At 41.7% G+C, this 12,268-nt stretch overlaps 1 protein-coding gene across 1 annotated transcript in view; it reads left to right on the forward strand.

Moving 5' to 3' along the window:
* The first annotated feature begins 240 nt into the window (after positions 1-240).
* myf6 (myogenic factor 6) overlaps positions 241-12,268 on the forward strand; it is a 25,474-nt gene continuing 13,446 nt past the window's right edge. Inside the window, exons 1-3 of the mRNA XM_043709670.1 lie at positions 241-893; positions 997-1,093; positions 1,474-1,585. Coding sequence (XP_043565605.1) covers positions 369-893; positions 997-1,093; positions 1,474-1,585 — 734 coding nt within the window. The 5' untranslated portion in view covers positions 241-368. The remainder of the gene's footprint in view (positions 894-996; positions 1,094-1,473; positions 1,586-12,268) is intronic.

Below are 12,268 nucleotides of genomic sequence, written 5' to 3' on the forward strand. Positions count from 1 at the left end.
AAAAAAAGTCGATACAGTTGAGATTCTCTCATGAGGTAGAGAGATCACTTGGTCATCAAAGAATAAACTGAATGTGCCTCTCTGTCCTAGGAAACGTTGCGTTTCGAAAATAGAAACGCTGTAATAATGACAGCGGCCAGACAGCTCAGTAAGACAAGTCCTGAGAGTTTGATACATTGCGACAGCTAAATGTTGGATAGAATTTCACCTGCTTCTATATATATGTATGTATGTATATATAGCCCATGGACTTGTCATCCAACTCTTTAAATGCCATCGAAACCCCTCTGCGGCTTTTGATCCACTGTCTCTCAATCTCCCGTACGCATACATAAGTGCAAACCCCACACAAAACTTCACAAGCGAGGATGATGGAGATGTTTGAGACCAACCCTTTTTACTATCACGATCAACGCTATCTGGTGAGTGAAAGTATGGGCTTTCCGCACTTGGACGGGGCTGAGGTGTCTCCTCTCTACCCGGGAAGCGAGGATGGCCTGTCTCCAGTTGGAGACGCGAGTCAGGCGGAGCCGAGCTGTGACAGTGGCGGAGAGGAACATGTCTACGCTCCGCCCGGCCTGAAGTCGCACTGCCCGGGCCAGTGCCTGATCTGGGCTTGTAAAGCGTGCAAAAGGAAATCAGCCACCACCGACAGGAGGAAGGCGGCAACTCTCCGGGAGAGGAGGAGGCTCAAGAAAATCAACGAGGCTTTCGAAGCGTTAAAGCGCAGGACGGTGCCAAACCCTAACCAGAGGTTACCAAAAGTGGAGATCCTGCGCAGTGCCATCCACTACATTGAGAAACTCCAGGACCTGCTACATAGCTTTGACCAGCAGGATAAACTGCAGGAGAACGTGGACCCGATCAACGGCTGCAAAAGCTCCCATTCAATGGTAAGCGAGCATCAGGCACTGCCGCTATCCTCTGTGTGCTGCAACTGTTGGTGTGCACACTAGTGTGTGTCTACTGTCTAACCCGTTCTAAATGTCTTCACAGGTATCAACTCCAGGCTGCTGGGGAACTAACAGCTGTCCTTCCGAATGGGGGAATCTCTCTGATCATTCGAATATCCCAAATAAACTCCACAAAGAGGGTAAATGCACTCCTGTCAATCGTTAAGTAATCCAGCCACAGAAAGTACATATTTTCAAAGAGATTGCGGTCAGTCTGCCTCTCCAGTCGGCAGGAAGCTCTCAGTGTCAATAATGAACGAAATGTAACGCTTCGCAGAAGCAGCTTTTTGACGTGAAAAGTTGATCAAAACGAAATCAAGTGCTCGGGAGAGAGAAAACAAACAATCTGGAGGATTTTTTTTTAAACCTGGCGTTGTGTCTTTCCCAGTGTAAAGCGAGTTTGAGCACTGCGTTATTAATGTGGAGGAACATGGGTTAATGAGTCGCGCGAATTAGGAACACAGAAAATTCTGACAATCATCATTAACTTGCTTGGTGTTGCCTGTTTTGTTTTAAACAGGGAATAGTTCGGAATCATCAGGCAGCAGCAGTCTTCATTATCTGAGCTCGATCGTCGACAGTATTTCGACGGAGGAGGCCACTACGCTCTATACCCAAGACACAAATGCAAAGTAATCTGATTTATTACGAACCATTGGCTTGAGTTAGATTTATATAATTGTTATGACGTCGGTTCGCCATAGCTGTACTTGCCTACCGAATAACTTCTTTTGCCGTGTTGTACCTACACTTCGATATTGTTTGAAAGTGTCGATTTTTAGATTTAAAGTATCATTCCCTTCAGATAAGGAAAAGGCCAAACATGCTAAACGAATTATTTGACCAAGATTAATTCTAAAATAAAGTTTGAATAACGTAAGTTGTAAATATGTTTGTAAAAAAAAACAAATTGTTCGCATATATCCAGCAATGTTTCGTAATTTTATACAGTAACTTTTTGTTTGTTTTAAGCAATATGGGTTTAGCATTCATTGTACAAACGGAATAAAAAAATCTCTATTTGATGTTTTCAATATGTCTGGGAGCCGTGTTGTGCGATCATTTACCAAAAGGTGTAGGACGATGAAGACTCGCCAGCATGGTAATAGTTTTTTACTCTCCGTTATCTATAACCTCCCTCTAATAGCCCAATACAGTAACATTACAAAACGTATTGAATAATGTGAGAATTGCTTCATTTGTTCACAAATGATACAGTTGGATAAATATTCTAGCTCCTGACTTTTTAAAAAGCTATTTTAGTTGTAGTTTAAAGGCGTGTGTAGATTATTTTCTTAAAACTTTCGCTGTTGCAAATTTATTTGTTGAATCGCTACCCCATGTTAGTAAGCCCTAGTTGTTACCATTTCCAATGCGCCAGTGGTTTCAGGAACCCGAAAGGGAAAAGCGTTAAACATAAACGCACCATATGCCGAATAAACGGGTTTTAACTGGTGTTACAGTTATTGAATGAAAGTGTTTAAGCTCAAATCAAATACGACTGATATGAACATTTTAAAATGTTCGTACAACACTTCTAATTTGTTATATAGTGTGCACTATAGGATTGAAACCATCTCAGCAACAATCTAGTGGTGCATTAACGTGGCAGGCATTGCTGTTCTGGCAAAACCGCCTTGAAATTGCTTGGCTCACGTGGTGATTGTGAATTTCACCAAGTTTGGCCAGAAGACCTCAACACAAGTGTTCTTTCCCTATGGTTAAAAACTCAAAGTGACTAGGAAAGAACTTCCAATCTTCAAAATATTACATGGAAGCTGAATTGGAGAACGGGAGTATTTCAAACAGTACATGTACACAGTGCCGTGTGAAGCCAAGCTGTGACATTGTCAATTCAATCTTTCTTCACTTTGCTATGGATTCAGCAATCCTCATTCCTGAATCCACACTCCCAGCTCAAAATGCTTCGCACCCAACATTGCTTGGCACCAACTTTTAACTTGACCTAAAATTTCACTGGTTCTGTTCACTGGCTTCTGTCTAGTAATGACAACTTGTGGAAATTTTATTGCAAAGTATGTTGATATATCTAAAACTAGAAAAATTAGGACCTGATTTACAAGCTCCGACATTTACTGATTCTTAAGTGCATGTATATTTAATGCTGGAGTTTACCCAACAAAATCACCCAATTTATCAGAAAGTGACGGTTTGGCACAATGCTCCTGTGAAAGAGTTATTCACTTACTTCCTGCTCTTTCCCCATAATCCTGTATTTTTCCCCCACTTAAAAATGCTCTTCAAATTCTCCCACGCAAGCTATTATTGAATTTGCTTTCACCCATTTTTTTCAGACAAAGGCAAACATTTTATGCCTACTCATGTATTGTACATAAGATCATAAAAACTAGGTGTATAACAAACATTAAGTGATACAGTAGCTCAGTGTTTAGCATTGCTGCCTCACAGCACAAGGGATCCAGTTTTGCTTCCACCCTCAGTGACGATCTGTGTGGAGTTTACACATTTTCACCATGACTTCATGGGCTTCATCTGGGTGCTCTGGTTTCCTCCCACAACTCAAAGATGTGTAGGTTAGGTGTTTTGGCCATGCTAAACTGCCTACAGTGTCCAAAGATGTGCCAGCCAGGTGGACTAGCCATGGGAAATGCAGGGTTACAAAGTAGGGGAGTGTTTTTTATGTGGGATGCTCTCCAGACAGTCAATGTGGACTTGATGGGCCAAATGGCCTGCTTCCATACTGGAGGGATTCTATGATAAGCCCATTCAAGTGGGTCTGTTTTCGCTAAGGCCACTTTCTTGCCTACCCTCGATAATACTTGACTCTCGTGTGGATAAAATAGTTGTCTAACTCAGTTCCCTTAGTAACTTTATCTTGGTTAGACAAATGTACTCTCAACTGCATTGATTACAGGCCCAATCTATTCAATCTTTCATCATAAGACAACCAATTAATCCCAGTAATCAGCCCAGTGAACCTTGTCTGAACTGTTTTTTATCACAAGTTGATCCCTTCTTAAGTAAGTATCACACTACACCAAGTTATAGTCCAACAGGTTTATTTGGAAGTACTGTACTAGCTTTCAGACTAGTTACCTGATGAAGGAGCAGTGCTCTGAAAGCTCGTACTTCCAAACTAATCAGTTAGACAATAACCTGGTGTTGTGCGATTATTAACTTTGTCCACCCGAAACCAACACCGCCACCTCCACATCATGTCTCCTTAAGTAAGGAGACCAAAACTGTATACAATACTCTAGGTAATTCATTAATGCCCTGTATAGATGGTGGAAGAGCTCCCAACATTTCTACTCCCTCCCGCATACAATCAAGAACCTTGTTGCATTTGCCCCCCAATTACTTGCTGTATCCCCATGTTAACTGTCTGTGATTCATTTTCAAGGAAACCCAGACCCCTCTGCACTGCAACATTCTACAGTCTCTCTACATTTAAATAATACAATGTATTTTTATTTTTTTCCTGAGAAAGTCAACATATTTTTCTAAATTTTACTCCATCTGCAAATTGTTTGCAAACTGAATTTCCATATCCCTTTGCAGACTATTTGTATTTTCCTCACAACTTACTTTTCTACGTGGCTTTGTATAATTTTAAGTTTGAACACAATACTTTAGGTCTTTTCATCCAAATCATTAATATAGCTCATAAACAGTTAAGGCCCCAGCACTGATCTCAGCAGCAGGCCACTTATTACAGTGTGCTAATATGAAAATTATCCATTTATTCTAAAGCTATTTTGAGTTAGTTAGCCAGTCATCTGTTCATGCTAGTATATCCCCTCCAGTACTGTAAGATTTTATCTTGGACATCAACCCTTATCAAATGCCTTTTGGAAATCCAGACACATGACATCTATTGGTAGTCCTTTATTCACCTTTCTCCTTACCCTAATAAAATATTGATAATTATGGTTAGAGTTGAGTGGAAAAACCCTCTAATGACAAAGCTATCCGACAGCTCCCATCTATTAACGAGACAGGTTTGTTAATTGTCAATGGTATCTTGAAGTAAACCTGGAGTACATGATGGAACTATTGGATTAAGTGTTCCACTTTCCATTACACTTACCACTCTTCTTGAACAGGATTATCAACATTTGTTCATTGAGCAACCAAATGTTAAAGCTGAGGAGAAGGCATATGCATTTTTCTAAGAGAGTGGTAAGCAGCACAACTCAAGTTGAATGTGAGAATGCATTGCCTGTAATGTCCCAATTATGGCAAAGTCTAAACTTGCTAAGCAATGACATAGAAGCAATTTTGAATGTTTAATAAAATAACGTGGTTAATTTAGTGAAATCAACAGAATAGTAATGCTTGATGTCAAATTATTAAGAACATGGGAACAGGTTAGTCTTCATGCATGCTCTACCATTGAGTGAGATATGGATAAGTAATGATCTAACTCTCTAGACCTTTATTTGCAAAATATCTCTTATTACAATTGAAACACAACAAATGTTCCATCTCAGATTTAAAATATCTCTTATTACCATTGGTTCATAAAAAGTTTTCCATCTCAGATTTAAAATGAACCACTATTCCAGTTTAACTGTTACTTGCAGAAGTGAGTTCTAAATTCTACCACACTTCCTGTGCAAACGTGTTTCCAAAAATAATTTTGAAAGGACTGGCTGTATTTCTATTGGCTATGTCCCCTATTGCTGGATTCTCCTACTAGTGACAATAGTTACTTACAACCTATCCATCAATTCTCATTGGTTCATTGCAAATTTTGGTCAATTCATCACCTTAACCTTATAAATTCCAGGAAATACAATGCTACTTTGTATATTCTCTACTTGTAATATAATCCTTGGAATCAACATATAATTCTAGCAAATCTATGCTGCATTCCTTCCAAGGCCAATATGTCTGTCATCAGTTGTTGTGTTCTGTGCTAAGCAAACACAATATCCCAGATGTGGTCAAATCATGGCTTTGTATAGTTGAACTATGACATCTATATCATTGTATTCTAGTCCCCTAGATAAACAGACAACGCTCCATTAACTTTTTTAGATAATTTCATTGTGCATGTCTGTGATTCCCTCTGTCTCTTTGGAACCATATGCCTTCTATCTTTTTACCATTTAGAAAGTAATTTGTTCTATCCTGTTTAGACAAAGTGTTTCATAATTGTTAACATTGGCATGCACTTTGCAACAGACTCACCTATTCACTAAATTTATTCACACCTTTGGGTACATTTTATGGAAGAGAGATGATTATATTCCACTCCAGTAGAAAAGTTGGTCTTGAGTACATCAAGTTTAAAAATGGCTGCCCTGCAGCAATAATATGTTGGACGCTGAATTAGCATGATCTCAAGCTCTCAAAAACAGAAATTCCCATCCTTGAAAGCTACTAGACAATTGGATTTTCTGGTCCAGCTACATCATAACACAGTAACAGTTACTGCAGAGACTATAAGGAAACCTAGAGAAGATGATCAATGGATCCTGGACTTACAAATAGGTCTGGGGCTATGGTCAGGATCCCCAGTGAGGTGGTTGAAGGGACTGGGAGTGGTCAGATTTGGAGGCCAAGCATCAACACATAAAGGGGATATACAGTAGGCACAGTCATACGAGTGGAGGAACATGCTTCCATCAGGCCTTCTACTCTGAGCTTGGAAAGTAGCAGGCTGATTATTTTCTTTCTGCCTAGTCCTGCATATCATATTATACTGGCATAGTTGAAAATAGGCACTTCAGTGGCCTTAAATTGATAAATGCCTCGGTAGACGTAAAGGTATGTAGGTTGGGTGACACTTTACTTGCCCATCATAATATGGGGGCAGATTATGGATCAGTGTAAAAAAAAGGATTAGCCCTGGTTGTATCAATGTACCCCCTTGCTTTTAATTACACCAGTTTGGTGGGGGGGGGGGGGGCGGGGAAGCGATGATGGTATAAAATGTCCCTCCTTTTTGTAACTTTCTAGTTGTGGCTTTGCTTTTGACAATGCTGCCCTGCTGTTAATGTATGTTTTGAGACCCCTGTACAGATCCTTCCAGAACATCATCATAAACTGAAGTAACCTTCCTCCAAGAGATGTTAGATTAATCAATCTATAATTCTCTATAGTGTTTCTCGCTCACAATTCTCAAATAGCTTAAGCAGTACTTTCCAAACCCATGACCACTGTTATGTAAAAGGACAAAGGCAGCAGATATATGGAAACATCACCATCTCCAAATTTCCCTCCAAGCTCACCATCCTGACTTGGATGTATATCGCATTCCTTCAGTATTGCTGTGCTGAAACCTTGGAACTCCCTAATGGCATTGTGAGTCTACCAACAGCATATGGATGGCAATAGTTCAACAAGGCCATTCACTTTTGCCTTCTCAAGGGCAATTAGAGATGGGCAATAAGTGCTGGCCCAGCCAGCAATGCCCATATCCCATGAATAATTTTTTTAAGTAAACAAATTTTAATCTAAACAAATGTCTCCTCAGTCAAAAGATCTTTGAAAGAATATCACGTGTGCTGGGATGTAAATCAGCTAATCCTGCTGGGGTTTTGTCACTAGTTAGCACCATCATTTTCTTTACTTCTATAAAGGTGCTTCCATTAACTTTAGTGAATTCCTACCCCAATTCAGTGTCAGTTTGCTTAGGACATCTGCATGCTGATGTCTGCCTCTACTGTAGACCTTGATTCAAAGTAATTGTTAACCCAACAACCACTTCAGTCAACTACTCAAAGTTCTCCTTACTGGGTCCGGCACTAGTATTTGGACAACAGTCCCATAGACCCATTACAACAGTTTGATATAGTCAGGCTCATTCAAGCATAGCTTATATCCAATGTCCCAGACTCCACCATCACCATCACAAGGTAACTCCTGGAAGGACACAGTCAAAAGAAGTCACACATGCATCTAGAAGAAAGTAAGGACTGCAGATGCTGGAAAGCCAGAGTCAAAAAGGGTGGAGCTGGAAAAGCACAGCAGGTCAGGTAGCATCAAAGGAGAGTCGACATTTCTGATGGAGGACTTGTGCCCAAAATGTAGACTCTCCTGGATACTGCCTGACCTGCTGTGCTTTTCCAGTGCCACCCTTTTCAACTCACACATGCATCCGCACAACAATGTGGAAAACTGTCCAGAGAAATCCTGTCGATAAAAAACAATACAAACCCAGTTGGTCACGTACCATACTATTAGTGTACTATCAGTCATCAAAAAAATGATAGCAGATGTCATCAACGACAATGCATTCAAATATCACCTACACAGCAATAATCTGTTTTTGTGTTTGTGGCCACTTAGATTTAGACTTCATTCCAAACTCTGAATAAGTACAGATGAAAGAGCTGAATGCCAGAGGTGAATGAGAGTAACTATCTTCAACATGAGGCAGCATTTCACCAAGTATAGCATCAAGCAACACTTGCAAAATTAATGTCAGTTGAAATCAGAGTGAAAACTCACTACTGGTTAGAGTCAGACAGAGCACAAAGGAGGATGGTTTGTGGTTCTTGAAGACCATTCACTTCAGGCATAGGAGTTGGTTACATGAATTCCTCAGCATAGTCTCCTGGACCCAACTACCTTCAGAGGACGAATTAATCACTTTCACTCTAATGTTTGGGTGAGGATGTTCATATACGATTGCACATTGATCAGTTTCATTCACAACTGCTCAGATACCAGAAGCAGTCAGTATTCCCATGCAGCAAATCTGGATAACATTCAGGTTTGGGGAAATAATGTCATCACTGACAATCAATGAACAGCTCCAACGAAAGAGAATCCAGTAATTTCCCCTTAATATTGCCACCACTGAACTCCTCACCATTAACATTCTATAGATTACAATTGACTGAATTCTTAATAAAAAATCACGCAAGTATTGTGTCTATCAGGGCAGGTCCAAAGCAGTGGATTCTGCAGTGAGTAACCTTCCTTTGCTCCAGTCCAGATTCCACCCACACTTCATCCACTGACTACAATGGACAAGTCAGGAGTGATGGGATTCTCTTGCACTAGTCTGTAAAATCTTCAAGCTGTGCATCAGCAACTCACTAAGTCTCCTTTGGCAGCACCTTCCAAACCCACAATCTCTACCAACTAGACAGAGGGCAGCAAAAGCATAAGAACACAACAACCTACAAATTCCCTTTCATTTTGCACACATCCTGACTCAGAACTATATCACTGTTCCTTCACTTGCTGTTGGGTCAAAAGCTTGGAACTCCCTCCCTAACAGCAGTGTGGCCTCACCTACAACATTTGAACAGAAGCTGTTCAACTTTGAACAATTGGCATGTGAATAAGAACAAGAGGTTAGAAACAGAAGGGGAGAGGTCACCCTGTTGGGAGTTTTGTATAGGCCTCCAAATTGTTCCAGGGATATAGAGGCAAGGATAGCAAAGATGACTTTCAAAAGGAGTGAGAGTAACAGGGTAGTTGTTATGGAGGACTTTAACTTCCCGAATATTGACTGGGGATACTATAGGTCAAGTAGTTTAGATGGGTCTGTTTTTGTTCAGTGTGTGCAGGAGGTTTTCTGACACAGTATGTAGACAGGCCAACAAGGAGTGATGCCATATTGGATTTGGTACTGGGGAATGAACCCAACCAGGTGTCAGATTTGGAAGTAGGTGAGCACTTTGTCGATAGTGACCACAATTTGGTTATGCTTACAATAGCAATGGGCAGGGGTAGGTATAAACTGCAGGGAAAGAGGTATAAATGGGGGATAGTCAATTATGATGCGATTAGGCAAGATTGAGGATGCAGAGGATGGGGAAGGAAACTGCAGGGGATGGACACACTTGAAATGAGGAGCTTATTCAAGAAACAGATTCTGCTGGTCATTGATAAGTATATACCTATCAGGCAAGGGAGGTAGTTGTCAAGAGAGGGAGCCATGGTTTATTAAAGAATCTGCAGCTCTTGTCAAGAGAAAAAAGAAGGCTTATGTGAAGATGAGGCATGGAGGCTCAGTTAGGAGGGGTTGACAGTTATAGGTTATCCAGAAAAGATCGAAAGAGAGGGCTAAGAAGAGCCAGGAGGAGACATGAGAGGTTGTTGGCAGATAAGATCAGGGAAAACCCTAAGGCCTTCTATAGATATATCAGGAATAAAAGAATGACTAGAGTAAAGTTAGGACCAATTAAAGATAATAGTGGGAAGTTGTGTGTGGAATCTGCAGACACAGGGAGAGCGCTTAATGAATACTTTTCGTCAGTATTCACATTGGAAAGGGCAATGTTAGTGAGAATATGGAGATACAGGCTACTAGATTAGATGGGATTGTAGTTGACAATGAGGAGGTTTTAGCAATTTTGGAAGATCTGAAAATAGATAAGACCCCTGGGCTGAATGGGATTTATACTAGGATTCTCTGGGAAGCCAGGGAGGAGATTGCAGAGCCTTTGGCTTTGACCTTTATGTCATCATTGTCAACAGGAGTAGTGCCAGAAGACTGGAGGATAGCAAATGTTGTTCCCTTGTTTAAGAAAGGGAATCAGGACAGCCCTGGTAATTATAGGCCAGTGAGCCTTACTTCGGTTGTGGGTAAGGTGTTGGAAAAGTTATAAGAGAAAGGATTTATAATCATCTTGAAAAGAATAATTTGATTAGGGATAGTCATAACGGTTTTGTGAAGGGTAGGTTGTGCCTAACTCACCTAATTGTGTTCTTCAAGAAGGTGACAAAACAGGTGGGTGAAGGTAAAGCGGTTGATGTATTGTATATGGATTTTAGTAAGGCATTTGATAAGGTTCCACACAGTAGGCTATTTCACAAAATATAGAGTTTCGGGATTTAAGGTGATTTATCGGTTTGGATCAGAAACTGGCTAGCTGAAGGAAGACAGGGTGGTGCTTCATGGGAAATGTTTATCCTGGAGCTCAGTTACCAATGGATCTGTTTTGGGGCCACTGCTGTTTGTCATTTTTATGAATGATGTGGAGGTGGACATAGAAGGATGGGTTAGTAAATTTGCGGATGACACTAAGGTAGGCAGAGTTGTGGATAATGCCAAAGAATGTTGTGGGTTACAGGGCGATATAGATAAAATGCAGAGCTGGGCAGAGAAGTGACAAATGGACTTTAATGCAGAAAAATGTGAGGTAGTTCACTTAGAAGAAGTAACAGAATGCAGAGTACTAGGCTAATGGTAAAACTCTTGGCAGTGTAGATGAACAGAGAGATCTTAGTGTCCAAGTGCATAAATTCCTGGAAGTTGCCACCCAGGTTGAAAGGGTTATTAAGAATGCATATGGTGCGTTGGCGTTTATTGGTAGGGGGATCGAGTTTCGGAGCCACGAGGTCATGCTTCAGCTGAACAAGACACTGGTAAGGCTGCACCTGGAGTATTGCGTACAGTTCGGCTGAACAGGTAAGCTACTTAGTGTTCTTGTTTTGGAGACTAAGTGTAGAGTTATGGCAGCTCAGGCAGTGGAATGTTCCTCCTGCAGGATGTTTGAGGTAGGGGCAACCACCGATGCTCCTGCCGACTTCATCTGCAGGAAATGCGGCCAGCTCAAGCTCCTCACAGACCGTTAGGGAACTGGAGCTGGAGTTGGATGAACTGAGGATTATTTGAGAGGCTGAGAGGGTGATAGATAGAAGCTACAGGGACATAGTTACGCCAGAGAACAGAGGTAGCTGGGTAATAGTTAGAGGTGAGAAGGGGAGGAAGGAGGCAGTGCAGGGATCCCCTGTGGTCGTTCCCCTCAACAATAAATATACCACTTTGGATACTGTTGGGGGGGTCGGCCTAGCAGGGGTAAGCTGCAGTGACCGGGTCTCTGGCATGAGGTCCAGCTCTGAGGCTCAGAAGGGAAAGGGAGAGAGGAGGAGAGCGTTAGTTATAGGAGACTGTATAGTTAGAGGGACAGACAGGCGGTTCTGTGCACATTGGCACCAACGACATCAGTAGGAAGAGGGGTGGGGAGGTCATTCAGGAGCTCAGGGAGTTAGGCTGGAAGCTAAAAACTAGGACGGACAGAGTCGTCATCTCTGGGTTGTTGCCGGTGCCACGTGACAGTGAGGCAAGGAATAGGGAGAGAGTGCAGTTGAACACGTGGCTGCAAGGATGGTGTAGGAGGGAGGGCTTCAGGTATTTGGACAATTGGACTGCATTCTGGGGAAGGTGGGACCTGTACAAACAGGACGGGTTGCACCTGAACCAGAAGGGCACCAATATCCTGGGAGGTAGGTTTGCTAGCACTCTGCGGGGGGGTTTAAACTAATTTGGCAGGGGAATGGGATCCGGACTTGTAGTCCAGCAAGTAGGCTAGCTGTTTGTCAGCATGTCCAAGAATGTAGGGAGGCTGTGAAGAAGGTAGCAC

Source organism: Chiloscyllium plagiosum, chromosome 19, assembly GCF_004010195.1.
Source record: "Chiloscyllium plagiosum isolate BGI_BamShark_2017 chromosome 19, ASM401019v2, whole genome shotgun sequence".
Lineage (NCBI taxonomy): Eukaryota > Metazoa > Chordata > Chondrichthyes > Orectolobiformes > Hemiscylliidae > Chiloscyllium > Chiloscyllium plagiosum.